The 26,035-nt window shown below is 41.9% G+C and overlaps 1 protein-coding gene across 6 annotated transcripts in view; it reads left to right on the plus strand.

The window, feature by feature from the left end:
* The window catches only part of LOC100706980 (uncharacterized), a 78,684-nt gene that overhangs the window by 37,578 nt on the left and 15,071 nt on the right, over positions 1-26,035 (plus strand). For 4 of the 6 annotated variants that reach the window (XM_025903673.1, XM_025903675.1, XM_019346133.2 and 1 more), the window contains exons 6-11: positions 569-785; positions 3,084-3,316; positions 3,690-4,220; positions 4,309-4,442; positions 20,901-20,972; positions 24,652-24,723. In XM_025903673.1, coding sequence (XP_025759458.1) covers positions 569-785; positions 3,084-3,316; positions 3,690-4,220; positions 4,309-4,442; positions 20,901-20,972; positions 24,652-24,723 — 1,259 coding nt within the window. The remainder of the gene's footprint in view (positions 1-568; positions 786-3,083; positions 3,317-3,689; positions 4,221-4,308; positions 4,443-20,900; positions 20,973-24,651; positions 24,724-26,035) is intronic. The other 2 variants (XM_025903676.1, XM_025903674.1) reach the window with 2 other exon arrangements.

A 26,035-nucleotide genomic window follows, 5' to 3' on the forward strand; every position in this document is an offset into this window, starting at 1 on the left:
TCTCAACTTAATACAATAGGGTAAAGCCATTAGTAATCATCCCCACACAGTCAAACCATGTAGATGTTGTAGCTAGTATGGTCTTCTGTTCTGTTTGTACTTTATCCTCGTTTTTAATTAAAGTATCAACAAAATTAGCCTTCCTTTTGGGAAGAAACTAATTCAGGATTCATGGAATAATAGCACCTGTATTCACATGAAATTAATTATTTAATGATTTTCCTGTCACCAGATAAGTTTTCTCCATAACTGACCTTTGTTGTATATCACCAATTTTTCAAAAGTTTAAAAGTGAAATGTCAAACATTTAAAACATTAGCTCCTAGCATTATTGTACCTTGAAATATTGCATACTGTTGTATTTTAATAGACTTGAGCTACACAAAGTTAGAAAATATGTGATCCAGCACAGTTTTTACACTAATAAACTGCTCTTGTAGATTAGAATAGCCTGGAGAATAGCTTGCTGTGAATTGCAGGTAGATTTCTTAAAGTTTTAACAATTTTCCTATTTTCTTATGAATGTTTAATTGATTGAGTTGATTGTTTAATCTTTTCATTTAAACAGGACAGAGGGATCCTTCTCAGAGATGACTGAGGGGATCTGGGGTGAACAGAGCCAATGCAGTGGTCACTTTGAAATCCTGAGCCCAGATGGCACTCTGATCCCTGTAAATTCAGAGGGTCAGAACTGCCTCTATCATGCTGTTGTCCAGGCAACCTGGAAAAACCAAGGTGATATGGGAAATGAGGCAGTTATCCTCAGGAATGAAATCAAACATACTGTAAGTGTTTGATCATCAGTTGACACATTCTGAAAAATCAGTGTTATTCATAAATAAAAACAGAGGTTTTCTAGTCAAAAAAATATATATATAAAAAGATCTTATGCATGCACCACAAAGCAGGTTTAATCACAGTCTAATCTTGAAGTCTATTTAGAAAAACATCACTTCAGACTTTGTGACTCATTTTTAAGTATGTTATAAGTGTGACATAACCAGTGATGGGAATAACGGCATTACAAGTAACAGCGTTATTAACGGCGTTACTTTTTTCAGTAACGAGTAATCTAACTAATTACTATTCCTATCGTTACAACGCCGTTACAGTTACTAACAAGAAAATGCGGTCGTTACTATTTTTCAACAAACAGATGGTTGAAGCTGTGTTCAGCTTACCGCATCTTATATCGGCTGCACGGAAGTAGCTGTAAGTAATCTGGACGCTACAGCTTTAAGCAGCTGCGCGCTCCCGCGGACGGTAATCACGATCACTGTCTAGCACAACACCTGGAGCTAAGGGGGCAAAACAATCGCATGAGTGCTGCTGTTTGACTGAGGAAGAATAAAGTAGTCGTGGTAAGCCAATCACATGACCACTTCAAGATGACAAAGCAACAAGGTGCCAGTTTTTAAATTGTGTTGATAGGCCTCGTAAAACCAGAGTCATGATAAACAATATATAGGCGGCGTTTTCTCCTCAATAGTTTCATCACGTTTACTGTCTAAGGACAGTGCTAGCAAGCGCAATCTGCTTATGAGCAAAAACAAAATAAAAAATAAGTTTTAGGAGTGACGGCGAGAGAGAGAGAGAGAGAGAGAAGAAAAAGGGAGAGAGCGTGTTTTGAGATGTGACAGATTTGTGACGTTTAGCGTGTTTGGGGTGTGCAGTTAATATGTTGTCATGTGTAGTTAGTGTGTAGTGTTGTGGATAGTTGTGTGTTCTGTGTCAGAACAATGAGGCGACTGCTGTCTCCAGGTAGAAACAGGAGTGACACACCTGCTGCTGTCAGACCTGCAGGTATCAGGCTGTGATGTTCTCCTTTAAAGTGGACAGAAATTATTTCTTTGGAATGGCACAAATAATTTGTGTGGCATCTTATTGAATGCAGAACAGCTGTTTGTTCTGTAAATAGTTTGAAATGGTTATTTAAAATATCTAGGTAAAAGGTAAATGGATGCAAATAACTTTGTTGTTTGCAAAACTTGTGCATAGGATTTTAACATTGACAATTTATATTTGCATTTAAAGTTATGAAATATAATTCATTAAACATGTTTGTGGTTGTTACAGTAAAAAATATAACTTTTTCTACTCTGATTTTATGTTTTTTGTCTGATTTTAGATCAATTGTGTTAATACAGTATGTCAAAATGAAAACATGACTGTAAATTCAGACACGTGAGGTTGTGCTGAAAAGGCAAAGTAAATAGTTTTTAAAGGTAAAATGTGGAGGGAAAATCAAAAGTAGTTAAAAAAAAATTTTAAGTAACGCAGTAGTTTATTTTCAAGTAATTAATTACTTTTAGAATATTGTAACTCAGTTACTAACTCAGTTACTTTTTTGAAGAAGTAACTAGTAACTATATCCTGAAGATGTGGTCAAACACCCAGAGAGCTGAAACAAGCTTTGAGAACACCAGGACTCATGGCATCAGTCTTTTTCACCTCCTCCCTATTGCAGGCTCTATGGACCCTCTTCCTTAACTTGATTGGATAGATTGGTGCTTGAATAACACTTCACAGTCTCTGTTGGAATGACAGGTATTGATGTCATCCATGATTAGCTCTGTGAGCCCATTAGCGTGCTCTTCCTGAGACTGACACATTTCCTGCCAGCCCCTTTTTTAAGTCAACCTTTTTCAGGCTGTTAAGATCACCATGACCTGGATGACTGAGAATCTCATTGCAGCTTATCACATTGAAAACTGTAAAAGATTAAAGAGATTTATATGTTGTCATGTCCAAATATCCATAACAACACCCAGTCTTGTCCTGTGATCAGTAAAGTTGGATCACGCACTTTGCCACCAGGTCTTTCTGTCCTCGGTTTAATACTAAAACACTGGGTCAGACCCAAATCTCACACTGAAACACTCAGTTAAGACCCCTTTTTGAGTATTAGAGGACTGTACACCTGAAAGGTATTTGACTTATACCTGGTGATGTATTTATTTTCAGTGCATCATTTCTATGCACACTCACATAGACTGTACTGTGCACACAGTATAGGATGCATACACATGAATAATTTTGCTGCTGAGGTAACATGTCTCCGCTGCTCTCTGATCTCCACTCAGCTTCAACAAAACTTACCGAGATACGTGGAAGTTTTGAAGCTGCAGAAAGAATTTGAAGAAACATGTACGTCCCCTGGAAGATATTACATCTGTGGAGGACACAACAGATCCAGAAAAAACAATGGGGAAAGTTGGAAAAAGAGTTGGGACGATGAATTGATAGACAAAAAATGGGTCAATAAAGATGACATAGTTAAGAACTACCATCTTGGTATGGTCGGAAAATATTATACGTAAGTATTTTTTAGAAAACCTTTTAATGTATTAATTGGTATATTTTAAAAGTGCAGTAAAAATAAATGCCAAAGCATTCTTATAGATGATGATTTGCTGTTATGACCGTCACAGTGGGGTAGTGCTAAGCACTGCTGGTGCCCTAAATGATAAATATTCCCTGTTCCTGTGTGGCTTCTCTCCAGCTTTCTATCTCTTTGAGTTAGCATGTTGCTGTATGTTCAGGGTGTAACCTGCTTCTAGCACACTGTCAGCAGGGACAGCTGTGATTGGTGGTTCTGTGCTTGTTATGACATTTATGGACAAAATGTGACATGCTATCTAGTCCTGACATGAATGTAACCTTGTCATTAATGTGTTTCTTTTCTGAAGGCTTAAAGACAAAATGAAAGGGATCAAGATCGAGGGCAAGGGAGACGTGACAGTGGAAGCAGACCATATCCCTCCTAAATGTGTCTTTATACATCTAAATAATAATTTCGAAAAAGTGGACAAGTGGTTGAACGATCACAAAGACAATGATCTTACAGACCTAGTTGATAACACCATTAAGAAAATTATAAACGATGAAAATGAGGAAGTAAATAATAATGAAATGTGTAAAAATGTCATTGACAAATTGAGAATTGAATACACTACAGAACAGAACAAAAGCAAAGACAGCAAAACAGAACGAAAAAAAAAAATAGCCATTGAACTTTATATGAAAAAGAACAGACATGAAATGATGATCCTGGAAAAAATGAGGAAGGACATCATATTAAAAGCAAACCCGAATAAGACGGAGCAGATTTATGATCTGATTTGTAAACATGGAAATAATGGGGTATGCAGAAATGTTCTTCAATCACATCACCAACAAGGCCTCACGTATGGCAACTCTAACTATTCTAAGGCTGTCAGGTAAGAGAAAATATGTTTTCTGTTTGAGCTGAACTCAGATGTGTTGGTTTCTCTGTATAGCTCCCTTTCTTCTCTTCTTTCCTCAAAGTAAAATCCTACAAGATGCCCTTCTTGCTGGTGATGAAGTAAAAGTGATAAAATGGTCACTGATGGTGGCAAATCCAGAGGTCGCAGCATACATCCGGCAGAAAATTGACAGCGACAATCCATCACAGAACCACAGTATGTACCACCAGCAGACAGGGGAGGTGGCTGATATCCAGAAATCATATTCATATATATATATATATACACACACACACATTTACACACACACACACATATACACACATTTATACACACATATATATATACATACACACACACATATACATATATATATATATTAGGGGTGCAACGATACACAAAATTCACCGTTCGGTTCTATACTTTGGTGTCACGGTTCGATATTTTTTCGATACAAAAAAATGTTCATGCTTCTTTAATTTGTCATTTATTAAAATTATAAATATATATTTTAACACAAAAGTACAGTTTTTAAATTTAATGTTGCTGAAACAACAAAGTAATAAAAAAATAAATCTATCTGATCGAGAAATCCCTCATCTTTGGAAAAGAGAGTTTATTACAGAGAAATGGATCTTTCCAAAATAAAAGCTATACTATACGCTTCTTCTGGGGTATATTCTCAGCAGCATATTAAACATATGAGGTCCCCATAAGGAGAATCATGTGCTAACGGCTGTCTAAATGACTCGGGTAAAGTTTGTAGCATGCGTGCTTGTTGTTTTTGTCTGCTTCCACTTGTCTTTGCGCTAGGATGATGTCGGCGTAAATGTGCAGTCATATTCATTGTGTTCCCACTAGTGCTGTCAGCCTTATAGTTTTTTCTGATGGCTTGAGCACATTTTTTGTAACTATTGGCTATTTTTGCAAAACTCTACACACAAATAAGAAAACTCTTCACCCAATCAGCAAAACATTGTAGTTTTCTTGTAAAAGCGAATAACCTTTGCTTAACTCACCACACCTTTGTAAAAATGGTATTTTTGTATCAGACAGTAAACACAAGCCATCAAATTAATAAGCACACAGTGCACCAACTACACACTGATGGTATGAATGAAAAACACATCTGGCTTTTGCTTTCTCTGTGCACAAGGTAGGCCATGTCAGTTTGAGCTCATACTTTTGTCATAGATCCGTAAGCATAGAGGGATCCAAACTTCAAGTACTGGTGTTTATTCACACACATCAAAACAAACACAAGTGTTTATTTCCAAGTCAAAACGAAATAGTAATTTCACTGAGGAAAAAAAAGAAATCAGTCTACATTGTGTCATCTCTGTGGATCTGGCCACAAAATTTCGTCTACATCACATGAAATGTCCTCTAGTCCAGCGGTCCCCAACCTTTTTTGCACCACGGACCGGTTTATGCCAGACAATATTTTCACGGACCGGCCTTTAAGGTGTCGCGGATAAACACAACAAAATAAAACTAGTACCGGTACCAAAAAAAAGACGATTTATTCATAACACACGTGAAAAGACCCAGGAAAAGCGAGTTAACGATAAAAACGATAACAAAATAACGCTGAAAACCGGTAAAAACCCTGAAAACCATACATTTCACACCTGAGCCTCAACTCTCGCGACCTGGTACCAAACGACTCACGGACCGGTACCGGTCCGAGGCCTGGGAGTTGGGGAGCGCTGCTCTAGTCCAAGGCACAGGGGAAAATATCTTCTGGAATTTTACATCTATGGTATTGTTGTGTTTCTCATTAGCATGGCAGTGCTACAGATCTTAGTGCAGAGTGACTGTACTAACCGACTCTCATTTCAAAATGTCCTTATGATGCTTGCTACAGTGTAGCGGCTCAAGTTAGGCTGAACCCGTTGGCCAGCTTCCCTCAGGGTCATTCCATGGTTGATTACATGGTCCACTATTGTAGCTCTGATGTCATCAGCAATTCTATTTCTTACTCTTCTTACCCTTCCTCTCCCCCCTCCTCGTCCTCCTCTTGCTCCTCCTTGTCCTTGTTGTCCTCTTCGTCCTGCTTCTTCACCTCCACGTCCTCTTCCTCAGCCTCCTCTACTTCTCACTCTTCCTGCTCCCTCCACTGTACTCCACACACACAGCTTACCTGTATTATAGTGCTTAGGCTGATTGCAAAGTGAACTAATTATCTAAAGAAGTTTTCACATGTGACAGTGTGCCAGACAGTTGGCAAAATAGTGTAAATAATGGCCATAAATGTGTATAGTTTTGCTAGGAGTGTGTTGATCCTTTGCAAATTGAGTGTAAAGCCGTGAGTTGTGTTTACAGTTCTGCAAAAAGAGTGCTGTGCAGTGGATTGTAGCTACAGGTTTGCAAAGTGTGTGTTACAAAATGGCAAACTGAGTGCAAAGCAGTGTTTGTGCTTTTAGTTTTGCAAACTCAGTGAGTGGTTTTGCTATAAGTATTAATAGTTTTAGAAATTGTGCTATAAGAATCACAGTTAGGGTTTAAGCATTCAGAAAAAACTGTAATCTGAAATGACGTTAACACCACAACACGGCAAATCTCCGTTAAGGAGCTACCGCGGATCGACCCGTGCGTGGGGCTGGACAGAGTCAACACGTTAACGAGCAAACTGCAGTAACGCAGTAGTTCCCACCCATGTAATTGAGCATTGCGTGGCACATCCGACATACTGTTTTACTTTTGTCCATGACGCGCTTTCCTTCAGGGTCATACTTCACATGAAGACCAAAATAGTTCCAAAAGCCAGATCTGAATGCGGGCGGGGGAGGTTCAATTTGCCATGTTGCAATGAGCTTAGCTTCTGTCTTGCTAGCTTACGCTGCGTTCAGTGGATCTGCGCTCGACAGTGCAGCCTAGGTGGAGTAGTCGAACGCAGATCCACTGAGCTCTCAACACAGACAGCATCGTCAGAAGAAAAGTTGATAAAATAAATTAAAAATGTTGTATTGTTCGATACACATGCGTACCGAACCGAAAGCACTGTATCGAACGGTTCAATATTGATACGAGTATCGTTGCACCCCTAATATATATAAAAAATAAACACCCATCTCGCCCCTTCGGGCGGTTTATCCTTCAAGCTCGGGTCCTCTACCAGAGGCCTGGGAGCTTGAGGGTCCTGCGCAGTATCTTAGCTGTTCCCAGGACTGCGCTCTTCTGGACAGAGATCTCCAATGTTGTTCCCGGGATCTGCTGGAGCCACTCGCCTAGCTTGGGAGTCACCGCACCTAGTGCTCCGATTACCACGGGGACCACCGTTACCTTCACCCTCCACATCCTCTCGAGCTCTTCTCTGAGCCCTTGGTATTTCTCCAGCTTCTCGTGTTCCTTCTTCCTGATATTGCTGTCATTCGGAACCGCTACATCGATCACTACAGCCGTCTTCTTCTGTTTGTCTACCACCACTATGTCCGGTTGGTTAGCCACCACCATTTTGTCCGTCTGTATCTGGAAGTCCCACAGGATCTTAGCTCGGTCATTCTCCATCACCCTTGGGGGGCATCTCCCATTTTGACCTCGGGACTTCCAGGTTATACTCGGCACCAGGGTTTTAATAGTTTTGCAATTTTCATTAGTTTTTATTTTTATTTAGTTTTGACTTCAGATTTTCAATTTTATATCAGTTTTAATTAGTTTTTACCAATTGTTTGTTAGTTTAGTTTAGTTTTTATTTTTTTGAAAATCCTTAGTTTCAGTTTAGTTTTGATTAGTTTCAGTTATAGTTTTCGTTGTGTTTGCAATAATTAAGTGTAACAAAATCCCAGTTTCATCATATCAGTCATTCTCTTCTGCTTATCCTTGGGTATGTTGCTATTCCAGCTACCATACCCTGCACCCTGGATGGGTTGCCTGTCTGTCGCAGGGCTAACACGCAGAGACAGACAACTCACATTCCCACCTATGGGTTCTTTAAATAAATAAATGAAGGCAGATGAACAACCATTGATACCAGGCAATTATAAAATGTATATCTTGGCCGCAATGAGACTATTAACTCTTGCAGCACCGGGTGTTAAGGCAATTGACTCACACAGTTATGTAGATATCCCAGTCCTGTTGTCTCGGGATGCATCACGCTGCCTTGCCTGGGGTTAGCTTCTGTTTTCTGGGGATGAGGGTTGAGTGTGCTCCCTTACCTTCTCAAGGTAAGCTAGCTTAGCCTTCTTGTGTGAGCTTTTCAAGTGCAGGGTTAGGGTTTGTGAGATTTTTTTCCCTTTAGAAATGTCCCTTATAATTTGTCTCTTTCCACTACAAGACACTTGCTTTATCCAAAACACAGTCACATTCAAAGTAATCCCAAATTGGACTCTGGCGCTTTCTCCCGACTTTTCCTGACATGATTCTGCGCGTGGACGGAGCAGCGACACAGACGACTCGACTAACGTACTGCCACCTGCTGGCATAATGAGACACAGCAAGAAAAAAATCTGGAAACTACACTTCATTTGTATGACACACACACATCAATGAAAACTAAAGACATTTTTGCTATAAATTCAGTTAATTTTAGTTAGTTTTGTGAACACTCATTACAGTTTTAGTTAGTTTTCCTTTTTTTGTTTTTATTTTTATTTCCGTTAACGAAAATGTTTTTTCACTTCTAGTTTTCATTATTTCGTTAGTTTTCGTTAACGATAATAACATTGCTCGGCACAGATGTTCCTGTACACTATGCCGGCCACTTGATTATGGCGTTCCATGTGTGCTTGGCTGTTAGCATCTTGCACCCTGCTGTTATGTGCTGGATTGTCTCTGGGGCATCTTTACACAGCCTGCACCTGGGGTCTTGCCTGGTGTGATAGACCCCAGCCTCTATGGATCTTGTACTCAGAGCTTGTTCTTGTGCTGCCATGATTAGTGCCTCTGTGCTGTCTTTCAGTCCAGCTTTGTCCAGCCACTGGTAGGATTTCTGGATATCAATTCAATTCAATTCAATTCAATTCAATTCAATTTTATTTATATAGCGCCAAATCACAACAAAAGTCGCCTCAAGGCGCTTTATATTGTACAGTAGATGACACAATAATAAATACAGAGAAAAACCCAACAATCATATGACCCCCTATGAGCAAGCACTTTGGCGACAGTGGGAAGGAAAAACTCCCTTTAAACAGGAAGAAACCTCCGGCAGAACCAGGCTCAGGGAGGGGCGGCCATCTGCTGTGACCGGTTGGGGTGAAAGAAGGAAAACAGGATGAAAGACATGCTGTGGAAGAGAGACAGAGATTAATAACAGGTATGATTCGATGCAGAGAGGTCTATTAACACATAGTGAGTGAGAAAGCTGACTGGAAAGGAAAAACTCAATGCATCATGGGAATCCCCGGCAGCCTACGTCTATTGCAGCATAACTAAGGGAGGATTCAGGGTCACCTGGTCCAGCCCTAACTATATGCTTTAGCAAAAAGGAAAGTTTTAAGCCTAATCTTGAAAGTAGAGATAGTGTCTGTCTCCCGAATCCAAACTGGAAGCTGGTTCCACAGAAGAGGGGCCTGAAAACTGAAGGCTCTCCCTCCCATTCTACTTTTAAATACTCTAGGAACAACAAGTAGGCCTGCAGTGCGAGAGCGAAGTGCTCTAATAGGGTGATATGGCACTACAAGGTCATTAAGATAAGATGGGGCCTGATTATTTAAGACCTTGTATGTGAGGAGCAGGATTTTGAATTCAATTCTGGATTTAACAGGAAGCCAATGAAGGGAAGCCAAAACAGGAGAAATATGCTCTCTCTTTCTAGTCCCTGTCAGTACTCTTGCTGCAGCATTTTGGATCAGCTGAAGACTTTTCAGCGAGTTTTTAGGACATCCTGATAATAATGAATTACAGTAGTCCAGCCTGGAAGTAATAAATGCATGAACTAGTTTTTCAGCATCACTCTGAGACAGGATATTTCTAATTTTAGAGATGTTGCGCAAATGGAAGAAAGCAGTCTTACATATTTGTTTAATATGTGCGTTGAAGGACATGTCCTGGTCAAAAATGACTCCAAGGTTCCTCACAGCATTACTGGAGGCCAAGGTAATGCCATCCAGAGTAAGAATCTGGTTAGATACCATATTTCTAAGATTTTCAGGGCCAAGTACAATAACCTCAGTTTTATCTGAATTACAGTTTTTTCTGAATGCTTAAACCCTAACTGTGATTCTTATAGCACAATTTCTAAAACTATCAATACTTATAGCAAAACCACTCACTGAGTTTGCAAAACTAAAAGCACAAACACTGCTTTGCACTCAGTTTGCCATTTTGTAAGACACACTTTGCAGAACTTTAAACACAACTCACTGCTTACACTCAATTACCAAATTTTCAACACACTCCTAGCAAAACTATACACATTTATGGCCATTATTTACACTATTTTGCCAACTGTCTGGCACACTTTCACATGTGAAAACTTTTTTAGATAATTAGTTCACTTTGCAATCAGCCTAAGCACTATGAATAAGCTACAGGTAAGCTCTGTGTGTGGAGTACAATGGAGGGAGCAGGAAGAGTGAGAAGTAGAGGAGGCCGAGGAAGAGGACGTGGAGGGGAAGAAGTAGGATGAAGAGGACGACAAGGACAAGGAGGAGCAAGAGGAGGACGAGGAGGGGGGAGAGGAGGGGGGAGAGGAAGGGTAAGAAGAGTAAGAAATAGAATTGCTGATGACATCAGAGCTACAATAGTGGACCATGTAATCAACCATGGAGTGACCCTGAGGGAAGCTGGCCAACGGGTTCAGCCTAACTCAAGCCGCTACACTGTAGCAAGCATCATAAGGACATTTTGAAATGACAGTTGGTTAGTACAGTCACTTTGCACTAAGACTTGTAGCACTGCCATGCTAATGAGAAACACAACAATAGCATAGATGTAAAAATACTGAAATTGTTACTTTACAGAATTGCTAGACGACCAGATGCTGGGGGCAGAGGAAGCATGTTCACTGCAGACCAAGAAACCCATATAGTCAATATGGTGATTGCAAATAATCCTATACTTGGAAATAAAGACTTGTGTTTGTTTTGATGTGTGTGAATAAAAACCAGTACTTGAAATTTGGATCCCTCTATGCTTACGGATCTATGACAAAAGTATGAGCTCAAACTGACATGGCCTACCTTGTGCACAGAGAAAGCAAAAGTCAGATGTGTTTTGTATTCATACCATCAGTGTGTAGTTGCCGCATTGTGTGCTTAGTAGATGATGGCTTGTGTGTACTGTTTGATACGAAAACACCATTTTTACGAAGGTGTGAAGAGTTAATCTAGCTGTGTTCGCTTTTGCAAGAGAACTACAATGTTTTGATAATTAGGTGACAGGTTTTCTTATTTGTGTGTAGAGTTTTGCAAAAATAGCCAATAGTTACAAAAAATGTGCTTAAGCAATCAGAAAAAACTGTAAGAAGCAGAAAGTTAGCCGCCATCCAGGTCTTTATGTCTTTAAGGCATTCCTGCAGGTTAACTAATTGGTGTGTGTTACCTGGCTTCATGGATAGATAGAGCTGTGTGTCATCTGCATAGCAGTGAAAATTTATGCTGTGTCTTCTAATGATGCTGCCTAGGGGAAGCATGTATAATGTAAATAGAATTGGTCCTAGCACTGAACCCTGTGGAACACCATAATTGACCTTAGTGTGTGAAGAGGACTCTCCATTTACTTGAACAAATTGGAGTCTATTAGATAGATATGATACAAACCACTGCAGCACAGTACCTGTAATACCTACAGCATGTTCTAATCGCTCTAATAGGATATTATGGTCAGCAGTATCAAACGTTGCACTGAGGTCTAGCAGGACAAGCACAGAGATGAGTCCACTGTCAGAGGCCATAAGAAGATCATTTGTAACCTTCACTAAAGCTGTTTCTGTGCTGTGATGAGCTCTGAAACCTGACTGAAACGCTTCAAATAAGCCATTCCTCTGCAGATGATCTGTTAGCTGTTTGACAACTACTCTTTCAAGGATGTTTGATATGAAAGGAAGGTTGGAGATTGGCCTATCACAGTTGGGTCTAGAGATGGCTTTTTAAGTAAAGGTTTAACTACTGCCACCTTGAAGGCCTGTGGTACATAGCCGATTATTAGAGATAGGTTGATCATATTTAAGATTGAAGCATTAATTAATGGCAGGACTTCTTTGAGCAGTTTTGTAGGAATGGGGTCTAAAAGACACGTTGATGGTTTGGAGGAAGTAATTATTGAAGTTAGCTCAGAAAGATCAATTGGAGAAAAAGAGTCTAACTTAACATCAATGGTACTAAAAGTAGCTGTAGATAATATTACATCTGTGGGATGATTATTGGTAATTTTTTCTCTAATGATAAAAATTTTATTTGTGAAGAAATTCATGAAGTCATTACTAGTTAACGTTAAAGGGATTGTTGGCTCAGAAGAGCTCTGGCTTTTTTTCAGCCTGGCTACAGTGCTGAAGAGAAACCTGGGGTTGTTCTTATTTTCTTCAATTAGTGACGAATAGTAAGATGTTCTGGCTTTGCGGATGGCTTTCTTATAAAGCAACAAACTATTTCTCCAGGCTAAATGATGATCCTCTAAACTTGTGACACGCCATTTCCTCTCCAGCTTACGAGTTATCTGCTTTAGGCTACATGTTTGAGAATTATACCACGGAGTCAGGTACTTCTGATTTGAGACCTTAGTTTTCACAGGAGCTACAGTATCCAGAGTCGTACGTAGTGAGGAGGTAAAATTATTAACAAGATAATTGGCTGAGAGAGAGCGTCACCCTGTGACCATGGCAACCATAACGCTGCCGCCTGGAACAACAGAACGTAGCTGTCAAACAAAACCCAAACAGTCCTGACCCGCGACAATATGAAACAGGGAAGTACCGCCGTGTAATCCATTTATTTCAACAAAGTAACTGTATTCTGAATACTACCTTTTTAAACGGTAACTGTAACGGAATACAGTTACTCATATTTTGTATTTTAAATACGTAACGGCGGTACATGTATTCCGTTACTCCCCAACACTGTATATATATATATATATATATGTCTCTCTCTCTCAGAGGCTCGGTACTCTGTGAACAAAGGAGATCACTTACGCTGGACAGTAAAACACAGGAATATTCCTCAACTGTATTGTTTTTGTTACCTGTCCACAAGTTCGTCTCACACCCTAACAAATGTGGGTCAGTGGCGATGAAGTCCACCATACTGTTCTCACAGGAGCAATGTTTCCCACCTACAAGGTGCAAATAACTATAAACCTCTGCCAACAGCCAGAGCTCAAGTGGTACATTTTTGTGTAACCTACCATTCTAACAGAAGTTTAGGGGGACCCGTATCAGACTTTGATAGAAAGAAATTAAAAACACCAACTTGCCCAACTTGGACTGAGCACCCGCAGCTTCAGGTTTGCAGAGAAATACCCAATTTCCCACACCTGCGCTTATGAAAGGAGCAAAGACCAGCTCCGCCCACCAGGGGCGTTTCACAGACTCCAGGTCTCACCTGTCACATATAAAATAAAAAAAACACCCAGCACGCCCCTGCGGGCGGTTTATCCTTCAAGCTCGGGTCCTCTACCAGAGGCCTGGGAGCTTGAGGGTCCTGCGCAGTATCTTAGCTGTTCCCAGGACTGCGCTCTTCTGGACAGAGATCTCCGATGTTGTTCCCGGGATCTGCTGGAGCCACTCGCCTAGCTTGGGAGTCACCGCACCTAGTGCTCCGATTACCACGGGGACCACCGTTACCTTCACCCTCCACATCCTCTCGAGCTCTTCTCTGAGCCCTTGGTACTTCTCCAGCTTCTCGTGTTCCTTCTTCCTGATATTGCTGTCATTCGGAACCGCTACATCGATCAGTACAGCCGTCTTCTTCTGTTTGTCTACCACCACTATGTCCGGTTGGTTAGCCACCACCATTTTGTCCGTCTGCATCTGGAAGTCCCACAGGATCTTAGCTCGGTCATTCTCCATCACCCTTGGGGGCATCTCCCATTTTGACCTCGGGACTTCCAGGTTATACTCGGCACAGATGTTCCTGTACACTATGCCGGCCACTTGGTTATGGCGTTCCATGTATGCCTTGCCTGCTAGCATCTTGCACCCTGCTGTTATGTGCTGGATTGTCTCTGGGGCATCTTTACACAGCCTGCACCTGGGGTCTTGCCTGGTGTGATAGACCCCAGCCTCTATGGATCTTGTACTCAGAGCTTGTTCTTGTGCTGCCATGATCAGTGCCTCGGTGCTGTCTTTCAGTCCAGCTTTGTCCAGCCACTGGTAGGATTTCTGGATATCAGCCACCTCCTCTATCTGCCGGTGGTACATACCGTGCAGGGGCCTGTCCTTCCATGATGGTTCCTCGCCTTCCTCCTCTTTCTTGGGTTTCTGCTGCCTGAGGTATTCACTGAGCACTCGGTCAGTTGGGGCCATGTTCCCAATGTATTCTTGGATGTTCGTTGTCTCATCCTGGACTGTGGTGCTGACACTCACCAGTCCCCGGCCCCCTTCCTTCCGCTTAGCGTACAGCCTCAGGGTGCTGGACTTGGGGTGAAACCCTCCATGCATGGTAAGGAGCTTTCTTGTCTTTATGTCAGTGGCTTCTATCTCCTCATTTGGCCAGCCTATTACCCCAGCAGGGTACCTGATCACGGGCAGGGCGTAGGTGTTGATGGCCCGGATCTTGTTCTTACCATTCAGCTGACTCCTCAGGACTTGCCTGATCCTCTGCAGGTACTTGGTGGTTGCAGCTTTCCTAGCGGCCTCTTCATGGTTCCCATTCGCTTGCGGGATCCCCAGGTACTTGTAACTGTCCTCTATGTCTGCAATGTTGCCTTCTGGTAGTTCAATCCCCTCAGTTCTGACTACCTTCCCTCTCTTTGTTACCATCCGACTACACTTCTCCAGTCCGAATGACATTCCAATGTCATTGCTGTATATCCTGGTAGTGTGTATCAGTGAATCGATGTCTCGTTCACTCTTGGCATACAGCTTGATGTCATCCATGTACAGGAGGTGGCTGACAACTGCTCCATTCCGTAGTCGGTATCCGTAGCCAGTCTTGTTAATGATCTCACTGAGGGGGTTCAGCCCTATGCAGAACAGCAGTGGGGACAGAGCATCTCCTTGGTAGATCCCGCACTTGATGGTGACTTGTGCTATGGTCTTGAAGTTGGCCTCTAGTGTTGTACGCCACATCCCCATTGAGTTCCTGATGAAGGCTCTTAGGGTCCTGTTGATCTTGTACAATTCTAGGCATTCCAGTATCCAGCTGTGGGGCATTGAGTCATAGGCCTTCTTGTAATCAATCCAGGCTGTGCACAGGTTGGTCAGTCTGGTCTTGCAGTCTCGGCTGACTGTTCTGTCTACCAGTAGCTGGTGTTTTGCGCCTCTGGTATTCTTGCCAATCCCTTTCTGTGTCCCGCTCATGTATTGACCCATGTGCCTGTTCATCTTAGCCGATATGATGCCTGACAGGAGCTTCCATGTAGTACTGAGGCAGGTTATTGGTCGGTAGTTGGATGGGACCGGTCCCTTCTTGGGGTCCTTGGGGATCAGGACCGTCCGACCTTCGGTTAGCCATTCCGGGTGTCTCTCGTTAACTAGCTGCTGGTTCATTTGTGCTGCCAGACGCTCGTGGAGTGCAGTCAGCTTCTTCAGCCAGTAGGCGTGAACCATGTCGGGGCCTGGTGCTGTCCAACTCTTCATACTGGAGACCGTTTCTTGGATGTCTGCCACTGTGATGGTTACCGGACCCTGTTCAGGGAGGTCGCTATGGTCTGCCCTCAGATCCACTAGCCACTGAGCATTGCCGTTATGGGTTGTGTCTTTCTCCCATATGCTCTTCCAGTATTGCTCCGTCTCCAGCCTTGGTGGTGCTGTTCTGTTATTGTTCCCTTGCCACTGAGAGTACACCTTTGCTGGTTCTGTGGAGAACAGCTGGTTTATTCTCCTGCCTTCTATCTCTCTGGTGTACCTCCTCAAGCGGCTGGCCAAGGCTGTGAGTCTTTGCTTGGCAGTTTCCAAGGCCTCAGGTATAGAATAGAATAGAATAGAATAGAATTCAACTTTATTGTCATTGCACATGTCACAGGTACAGGGCAACGAAATGCAGTTTGCATCCATCCAGAAGTGCTTTAGCCGCGATATAGATATATTACAATATATATTAGCAATAATATAGATGTGTAAGTATATTACAGAAATGGGTCTATTATGGTATGTTATAATGTACACGGTGTGAAGTATGTTATGAATATTCTATAACTATAAGTTTGTACAGGCTGTAGTGAGTACAAGCTATGTACAGGCTATGAACAGGATATAAATATGAAATAAAAACTATACAGAAATCTGAGATATACAGTTATACAGAAATGTGAACTATGCAAGTTATAAACAGTTGTAGGATTGAAAAATTATCATATGTACAGAATGATATTCACACAGAACTATACAGTAGTGCAGTTAGGATAATTGTGATAGTGATAAAGTGCTAGTGGTTGTGGGTGTGTGTATGTTCAGTCCATGAGTTTAACGTGGGTCAGATGTCAGGAGGCAGAGTTCAGGAGTCTGACAGCTGTGGGGAAGAAGCTGTTCCGGTACCTGGTGGTCTTAGACCGGAGGCTCCTGTAGCGCCTCCCAGAGGGCAGGAGGGTGAAGAGTCCATGTGATGGGTGACTGGGGTCTCTGATGATTTTCCCAGTATGGAGAGCTTGCTGTATTTCTTATGCACCTTCTTTGTCGCACCTTTCTGCAACTCCGTTAGTTGGCTAACCTCCCTCCGTGCTACTTTGATCTTGCCCTCTAGCCTCCTTCTCCATGGAGGGTACTGCCCCTTGTGGCTGTTCAACTTGTAGCCAAGCATCTCACTGATCACTGCTGCCGTAGTGTAGATCAGCTTGTTAGTGTCGGTAATCGTGGTTGTAGGTATCATCCGTAGTGCTGCATTAACATCATCTAGCAGACCTTCTGAGGGTACTTCACGAAATCTTGGTAACCGGCTACGGGGGATCCAGGTTTCAAGCTTGGCCATGATCCTATCTTTCAGGTCAGTTCCTCTCGCACTCAACGATCCTTCTCCTATCGCACTTGGGGCTATGTACCCAATCTCGGGTGGGGGTGATGATATCTCCCCCCTGACCTGGCGTCCTGACTCCTCCTTACCGTAGCATTTATGTTGTACCTCGTCAATCTCTAGCTGTGAGAGCAGTCCCTTCTTTCGAATGTTGGAACACTGAGCTACTAGTTGTTTCGCTGTCATTGTGGATGTTGGGTATCGAAGAATCCATAGGTCCCTCATCTTATTCATGTAACCCCTTCCGCCAGGGTTACTTGCGTAGTAGCATTCCAACAACGCCCTAAGTTAGGCGCACCGGCACAAAAGTTAGGCGCACTCAAATTTTTCCTTTTTTGGGGGAGTTGCAGTCCATACAGACAATATTCATTTCTAAATTATTAACTAACAATCTTGTGCTTAAAGTGCTTTGTCAATATTGTAGAAAATGTTAAACTTAATCTTCATCTTGGCTCCTCTGACGACCTGTTTGCTGTTGCATGCTGCTGAAAGGCAGTGGGGAGAGGGGACACTTGGGCAGTGCATTTATTGCAGCATATAATGTGTTTTCTGTACACACTGCTGATTTTTCAGCATTCAAAGATTGATGGCACTGTGTCAGAGCTCTGGTTATGAATTTCAGATCAGGCCTTAACTTATCAATAGTTCTTTTCATCTTTTCTTATTACCCACAGCTACATCCACTTCTGTCGGGCCTAGGCTGCTCACTAGGGCTGGGTATCATCACTGATTTCTATAATCCATTCGATTCAGGTTCTCAAAGTCCTGATTCGATTCAATTTTCCTCAAACAGTCAGAAATATTATAATTCTGATCATTTATCAGTACTGATACATGTGAGACTTCATCAGAATTGTGAACATCACAGCAGATGCCTTTGTGTCAAAGTAACTGAGAATAAAACAGAAAAACATGAAGGAGATTTTTCTGGTCTGGCGTTTTATAGCAGATAACCTTAACAATATTCTGCAATTTTGCATAATTTTTAAAAAGTTAAAATTTCTTCAGTATTGAACAGCAGAAATTAGGCTTTCTTGTCCGAGGTCATTTAAGTGAAAAAAAGAAAGAAAAGAAAAAGACAGCGGCCTACAGCGCTGTAAACAATGGTAGACTGGTGGGTAATAAGCGAATGAATGATGCAGAAAACAGAGATTTGAGACGGGAAACTGTTCTTGAAGTACACACAGAGAGCTGTGTATGAAGTGTAATTTTTATCGTGGTGGAAGCAAAAAAGCAAAAGTCAGAGGGAATTCATGACGACATTGATCAAATGTGAAGCGCAGTTTGCTGCTTCTTTTGTTGCTGGCTCGGCGAATTTTGGTTGGAGATTACTGAATTGGAGACTCGGCTTCGCACCCTTCATTCACCCGTAGCTAGCCAGGCCCCTGTAGCTGGTGCAGCCGAAGATAGCGCAGGCCCCGCTAGCTGTTCCCCGGCAGACCCCAAGCAGCTGGGGAAAGAGGGCGGCTGTAACAAATGTAGCATATTTGCAGCTCTGGAGGCCAGGATTACTGAATTGGAGACTCGGCTTCGCACCCTTCATTCACCCGTAGCTAGCCAGGCCCCTGTAGCTGGTGCAGCCGAAGATAGCGCAGGCCCCGCTAGCTGTTCCCCGGCAGACCCCAAGCAGCTGGGGAAAGAGGGCGGCTGGGTGACGGTGAGGAGGAAGCATAGTCTTAAACAGAAGCCCCAGGTACACCACCAACCTGTTCATGTGTCTAACCGTTTTCCCCCACTCGGCGACACACCCGCCGGGGGTCAAACTCTGGTAATTGGTGATTCTGTTCTCAGACATGTGAAGCTAGAGACACAGGCAACCATCGTCAATTGTCTTCCAGGGGCCAGAGCAGGCGACATTGAAGGAAATTTAAAACTGCTGGCTAAGGGTAAACGTAAATACAGTAAGATCATAATTCACGCCACGTCTGTGTTGAGAGCTCAGTGGATCTGCGTTCGACTCAAGGGCGTAGATTTGGTTTTGGCATTGGTGGGGACGGATGATTCAACCACCGAACCCTGCCCTGTTTCTTTTTTTTTCCCTTTTTGTCTTTGCTTCTTGATAAATAAAAAGGAGAAATATACTTGCCTACATGTGCTATTCTACATGCTTTTAAACCATTTAAAATTACAATTCATAGTTTTATATGTGAATTATATAATGTTAAATTACTATTAAAGAAATGACTGACTAAGTATTTTAGGCTTTAGTTTACTTCAGCCATATTCCATATAAATCAGGTATCATACAAAAATAAAAATTGTTTCAAATAATTTCATGACAATAAAAGAATATGACTTTAAGGACTTAACAACATTACTTCAGTTATAGTACACCAACATCTCTTATACATTAGCACTAAGGCAGTGGTTCCCAAACTTTTTTTGCTGGGCCCCCCTTTGTTTTACAAGAAAAATGTTCACGCCCCCCCTTGCGGGCGCACACTCGGCACACGCACGCACGAACATATCCTCCAACCACACACACCCATATTTTACTCCATTGCGGTTTATTTCACACCTCAAACATTTAGTAAACAATTAAGCAAATACAAGTAATCTGCAATAAATTACAGGCAGTAAGGAAATAAACTACTAACTCTTTTACACTATGTCCACACCTACACGGGTATTTTTGAAAACGCAGCTGTTTCGTCCACACAAACGGCATTTGGAATCACCGAAAACTGAGATTTTTCAAAACTCTTTTGCGTTTACGTGTTGTCGAGGAATACAGAGTTCGTCACGCAACGTCAAAGGGATGTTCCTTTTTTCACGTCACGCTGTGCGCCACGTTGTTTACATGAGATGAATTGCAAAATAGCAGATGGAGACAAAATAGTCTTCAGGTTTTACACACTTACATATACACACGCTTCATCTCCTGCTTTGCGTTTGTGGAGGCGCCCCGTACTAGCAGTGTCCAAGCATTGTTTTTTTTGTTTTGTTTTTTCCTTTTTTATGCCGCGCCCCCCCTAGGGGGCGGGCCCCACACTTTGGGAAGGTCTGCGTTAGCACATGATTCTCCTTATGGGGACCTGATATGTTTAATATGCTGCTGAGAATATAGCCCAGAAGAAGCGTATAGTATAGCTTTTATTTTGGAAAGAGCCATTTCTCTGTAATAAACTCTCTTTTCCAAAGATGAGGGATTTCTCGATCAGATAGATTTATTTTTTTTATTACTTTGTTGTTTCAGCAACATTAAATTTAAAAACTGTACTTTTGAGTTAAAATATATATTTATCATTTTAAAAAATGACAAAATAAAAAGGCATGAACATTTTTTTGTATCAAAAAAGTATCGAACCTGAGGGACACCATGCTCAGAAAAGCAGATAAATAATCAGGTACACCTCCACACATGCACGACCACCACAACATAAAAAGAGGACCACCTCCATGTCCATAACCACACTGTTAGCAGATGAGCTCTGTGCTGTCCCTAAAAACCCAGAGAACCCCTAAAAAGCAGCTGATCTGATCAAGATGTCTGCATCACCAGTCCTGTTACAGTTACTGTGTGTAAGCAAGGAAACAATGTTTTTTCTCCGTAATGAGCAAAACTTCATCTGATGACAATTCTGTCTTCTGATTTCTGTGGGATTTTTTTTTTCTTGGACAGAAACATGTAACACTCCTGCCAAAACAGAACAGGAACGCCAACAAGGGGGAGAAGGAACAGGTAATGACAACAGTAAGTCAATGTCTGTTGAAGATACTATGAAATACCATAACATTGGAGACAAGCTGTTAGTGAAACATTACAGCACATTCATCACTCAGGATGAAAAAAAAACAAATTTGATGGTTGGTTGAAGTACAAGTAAAAGGAAGAATATAAAATTGAGACAGATGAATAAATCAAAAAAACCCTTGATGAACTAATCAAAGACCTACAGGCAGTACAGCATGTACTGAGTCCTGAGCTGCACAGTTTTACAGAATATTTATTAGGGAAACTCACTGGTACTCTCTGATGTCATGATTAGCACACATATAGAAGACCTTTCAGGACATAGTGATGACTATAGTTGAATTAAACACACTGATCATGATGATGAAGAACAGGTTGATGAGACGAGGTTGCCCAGCCATCAGAAAGATGATCCACTCACACTGAAGTTTGTAATCAGACGTGTGTTACTATGAGGTGCCGTAAGGGACATCATTACTGAAATGCTCTCACACACTCCACTGAAAACCAAGGTATTTCAGCTGAACAGGAAGTTGTTTCCTGAGAAGGAAACTGAAGGGAAAAGTTGTCAATTTCAAACCACTACACAGATGTCTACTCAGCAACCTGCTAGTAGCCTAAGTGAAGCAGCTGCATTAATTAACAATATATTCGCTTCAGCAGGGACCATCAGAACTCTGTCAAATGCAACAGCTGTGGGGCAGCAGCCTGTTACAAGACTGTGGTCAAGTGAGCCCAACCCACTTCAACTTGCGTTTTCCCCTGCAGGTTGTTTTTATTGGTTACACACATGAATATTCGGTGGCACTGTCACTTGGTGTTCGCTCGCTCTGTGGTAGAGTATCACTTCCTGTTCCTGCTCAAACACAGTGGTGTTTCTGAGTAGCTTTTCTGCTTAGCAATTTAATTTAAATCTTTTGATACATCCCTTTTTCATAGTATAATCTTAACGTGCTTCATCTGAATCACCCTTTCTGTGTGCTCACTACCTAATTTATAGCCAAAGTATTCACTCACTGTCTCTGTACTGTTTCGCTAGCTTAGCCTAGCTCGTAGCCAACTCGTTAGCACCATGGCTACTTCACCTGTCCCTCCTGCACTTTCCTGCTCATTGTGTCAGATGTTTAGTTACTCCTCGGCCTCCTTTAGCAGTAATGATACCTGTAACAAATGTAGCATATTTGCAGCTCTGGAGGCCAGGATTACTGAATTGGAGACTCGGCTTCGCACCCTTCATTCACCCGTAGCTAGCCAGGCCCCTGTAGCTGGTGCAGCCGAAGATAGCGCAGGCCCCGCTAGCTGTTCCCCGGCAGACCCCAAGCAGCTGGGGAAAGAGGGCGGCTGGGTGACGGTGAGGAGGAAGCATAGTCTTAAACAGAAGCCCCAGGTACACCACCAACCTGTTCATGTGTCTAACCGTTTTTCCCCACTCGGCGACACACCCGCCGGGGGTCAAACTCTGGTAATTGGTGATTCTGTTCTCAGACATGTGAAGCTAGAGACACAGGCAACCATCGTCAATTGTCTTCCAGGGGCCAGAGCAGGCGACATTGAAGGAAATTTAAAACTGCTGGCTAAGGGTAAACGTAAATACAGTAAGATCATAATTCACGCCACGTCTGTGTTGAGAGCTCAGTGGATCTGCGTTCGACTCAAGGGCGTAGATTTGGTTTTGGCATTGGTGGGGACGGATGATTCAACCACCGAACCCTGCCCTGTTTCTTTTTTTTTCCCTTTTTGTCTTTGCTTCTTGATAAATAAAAAGGAGAAATATACTTGCCTACATGTGCTATTCTACATGCTTTTAAACCATTTAAAATTACAATTCATAGTTTTATATGTGAATTATATAATGTTAAATTACTATTAAAGAAATGACTAAGTATTTTAGGCTTTAGTTTACTTCAGCCATATTCCAGATAAATCAGGTATGATACAAAAATAAAAATTGTTTCAAATAATTTCATGACAATAAAAGAATATGACTTTAAGGACTTAACAACATTACTTCAGTTATAGTACACCAACATCTCTTATACATTAGCACTAAGGCAGTGGTTCCCAAACTTTTTTGCTGGGCCCCCTTTGTTTTACAAGAAAAATGTTCACGCCCCCCCTTGCGCGCGCACACTCGGCACACGCACGCACGAACACATCCTCCAACCACACACACCCATATTTTACTCCATTGCGGTTTATTTCACACCTCAAACATTTAGTAAACAATTAAGCAAATACAAGTAATCTGCAATAAATTACAGGCAGTAAGGAAATAAACTACTAACTCTTTTACACTATGTCCACACCTACACGGGTATTTTTGAAAACGCAGCTGTTTCGTCCACACAAACGGCATTTGGAATCACCGAAAACTGAGATTTTTCAAAACTCTTTTGCGTTTACGTGTTGTCGAGGAATACAGAGTTCGTCACGCAACGTCAAAGGGATGTTCCTTTTTTCACGTCACGCTGTGCGCCACGTTGTTTACATGAGATGAATTGCAAAATAGCAGATGGAGACAAAATAGTCTTCAGGTTTTACACACTTACATATACATACGCAGCTACTGTCCCTCCATTCAGAAAGGCAGAGGCGTCATGGTGTAATTATTTTACATGTAGTTGTTTTTTCCCTGTGTAGTAATATTCAACATTGCTATCAATACATTTTTCAATCCCTCTGCAAAATGGGTTCAAAAACATAAATAACTGTTGGATGTTGTTTGTCCGTGATTTGAACAGGGGGAACAAATTGTGGCAGGATCAGCCTGATGTTATTTGTATCCCGCTGTAACTTTACTGTATAAAGAGCTAACATCTCCAAAATGTCAGGAGTAGTTAGTCATTACAACAAGTGTTTGTGAACTAAAAATCAAGAATCACCATATTTTCTAGTCTTTGGCTTAGAATGAAGTTGGTTAACATATTCAGCTATGCTTCATCTCCTGCTTTGCGTTTGTGGAGGCGCCCCGTACTAGCAGTGTCCAAGCATTGTTTTTTTGTTTTGTTTTTTCCTTTTTTATGCCGCGCCCCCCTAGGGGCGGGCCCCACACTTTGGGAAGGTCTGCGTTAGCACATGATTCTCCTTATGGGGACCTGATATGTTTAATATGCTGCTGAGAATATAGCCCAGAAGAAGCGTATAGTATAGCTTTTATTTTGGAAAGAGCCATTTCTCTGTAATAAACTCTCTTTCCAAAGATGAGGGATTTCTCGATCAGATAGATTTATTTTTTTATTACTTTGTTGTTTCAGCAACATTAAATTTAAAAACTGTACTTTTGAGTTAAAATATATATTTATCATTTTAAAAAATGACAAAATAAAAAGGCATGAACATTTTTTTGTATCAAAAAAGTATCGAACCTGAGGGACACCATGCTCAGAAAAGCAGATAAATAATCAGGTACACCTCCACACATGCACGACCACCACAACATAAAAAGAGGACCACCTCCATGTCCATAACCACACTGTTAGCAGATGAGCTCTGTGCTGTCCCTAAAAACCCAGAGAACCCCTAAAAAGCAGCTGATCTGATCAAGATGTCTGCATCACCAGTCCTGTTACAGTTACTGTGTGTAAGCAAGGAAACAATGTTTTTTCTCCGTAATGAGCAAAACTTCATCTGATGACAATTCTGTCTTCTGATTTCTGTGGGATTTTTTTTTCTTGGACAGAAACATGTAACACTCCTGCCAAAACAGAACAGGAACGCCAACAAGGGGGAGAAGGAACAGGTAATGACAACAGTAAGTCAATGTCTGTTGAAGATACTATGAAATACCATAACATTGGAGACAAGCTGTTAGTGAAACATTACAGCACATTCATCACTCAGGATGAAAAAAAAAACAAATTTGATGGTTGGTTGAAGTACAAGTAAAAGGAAGAATATAAAATTGAGACAGATGAATAAATCAAAAAAACCCTTGATGAACTAATCAAAGACCTACAGGCAGTACAGCATGTACTGAGTCCTGAGCTGCACAGTTTTACAGAATATTTATTAGGGAAACTCACTGGTACTCTCTGATGTCATGATTAGCACACATATAGAAGACCTTTCAGGACATAGTGATGACTATAGTTGAATTAAACACACTGATCATGATGATGAAGAACAGGTTGATGAGACGAGGTTGCCCAGCCATCAGAAAGATGATCCACTCACACTGAAGTTTGTAATCAGACGTGTGTTACTATGAGGTGCCGTAAGGGACATCATTACTGAAATGCTCTCACACACTCCACTGAAAACCAAGGTATTTCAGCTGAACAGGAAGTTGTTTCCTGAGAAGGAAACTGAAGGGAAAAGTTGTCCATTTCAAACCACTACACAGATGTCTACTCAGCAACCTGCTAGTAGCCTAAGTGAAGCAGCTGCATTAATTAACAATATATTCGCTTCAGCAGGGACCATCAGAACTCTGTCAAATGCGACAGCTGTGGGGCAGCAGCCTGTTACAAGACTGTGGTCAAGTGAACCCAACCCACTTCAACTTGCGTTTTCCCCTGCAGGTTGTTTTTATTGGTTACACACATGAATATTCGGTGGCACTGTCACTTGGTGTTCGCTCGCTCTGCGGTAGAGTATCACTTCCTGTTCCTGCTCAAACACAGTGGTGTTTCTGAGTAGCTTTTCTGCTTAGCAATTTAATTTAAATCTTTTGATACATCCCTTTTTCATAGTATAATCTTAACGTGCTTCATCTGAATCACCCTTTCTGTGTGCTCACTACCTAATTTATAGCCAAAGTATTCACTCACTGTCTCTGTACTGTTTCGCTAGCTTAGCCTAGCTCGTAGCCAACTCGTTAGCACCATGGCTACTTCACCTGTCCCTCCTGCACTTTCCTGCTCATTGTGTCAGATGTTTAGTTACTCCTCGGCCTCCTTTAGCAGTAATGATACCTGTAACAAATGTAGCATATTTGCAGCTCTGGAGGCCAGGATTACTGAATTGGAGACTCGGCTTCGCACCCTTCATTCACCCGTAGCTAGCCAGGCCCCTGTAGCTGGTGCAGCCGAAGATAGCGCAGGCCCCGCTAGCTGTTCCCCGGC

This window comes from Oreochromis niloticus, linkage group LG16, assembly GCF_001858045.2.
Source record: "Oreochromis niloticus isolate F11D_XX linkage group LG16, O_niloticus_UMD_NMBU, whole genome shotgun sequence".
NCBI lineage: Eukaryota > Metazoa > Chordata > Actinopteri > Cichliformes > Cichlidae > Oreochromis > Oreochromis niloticus.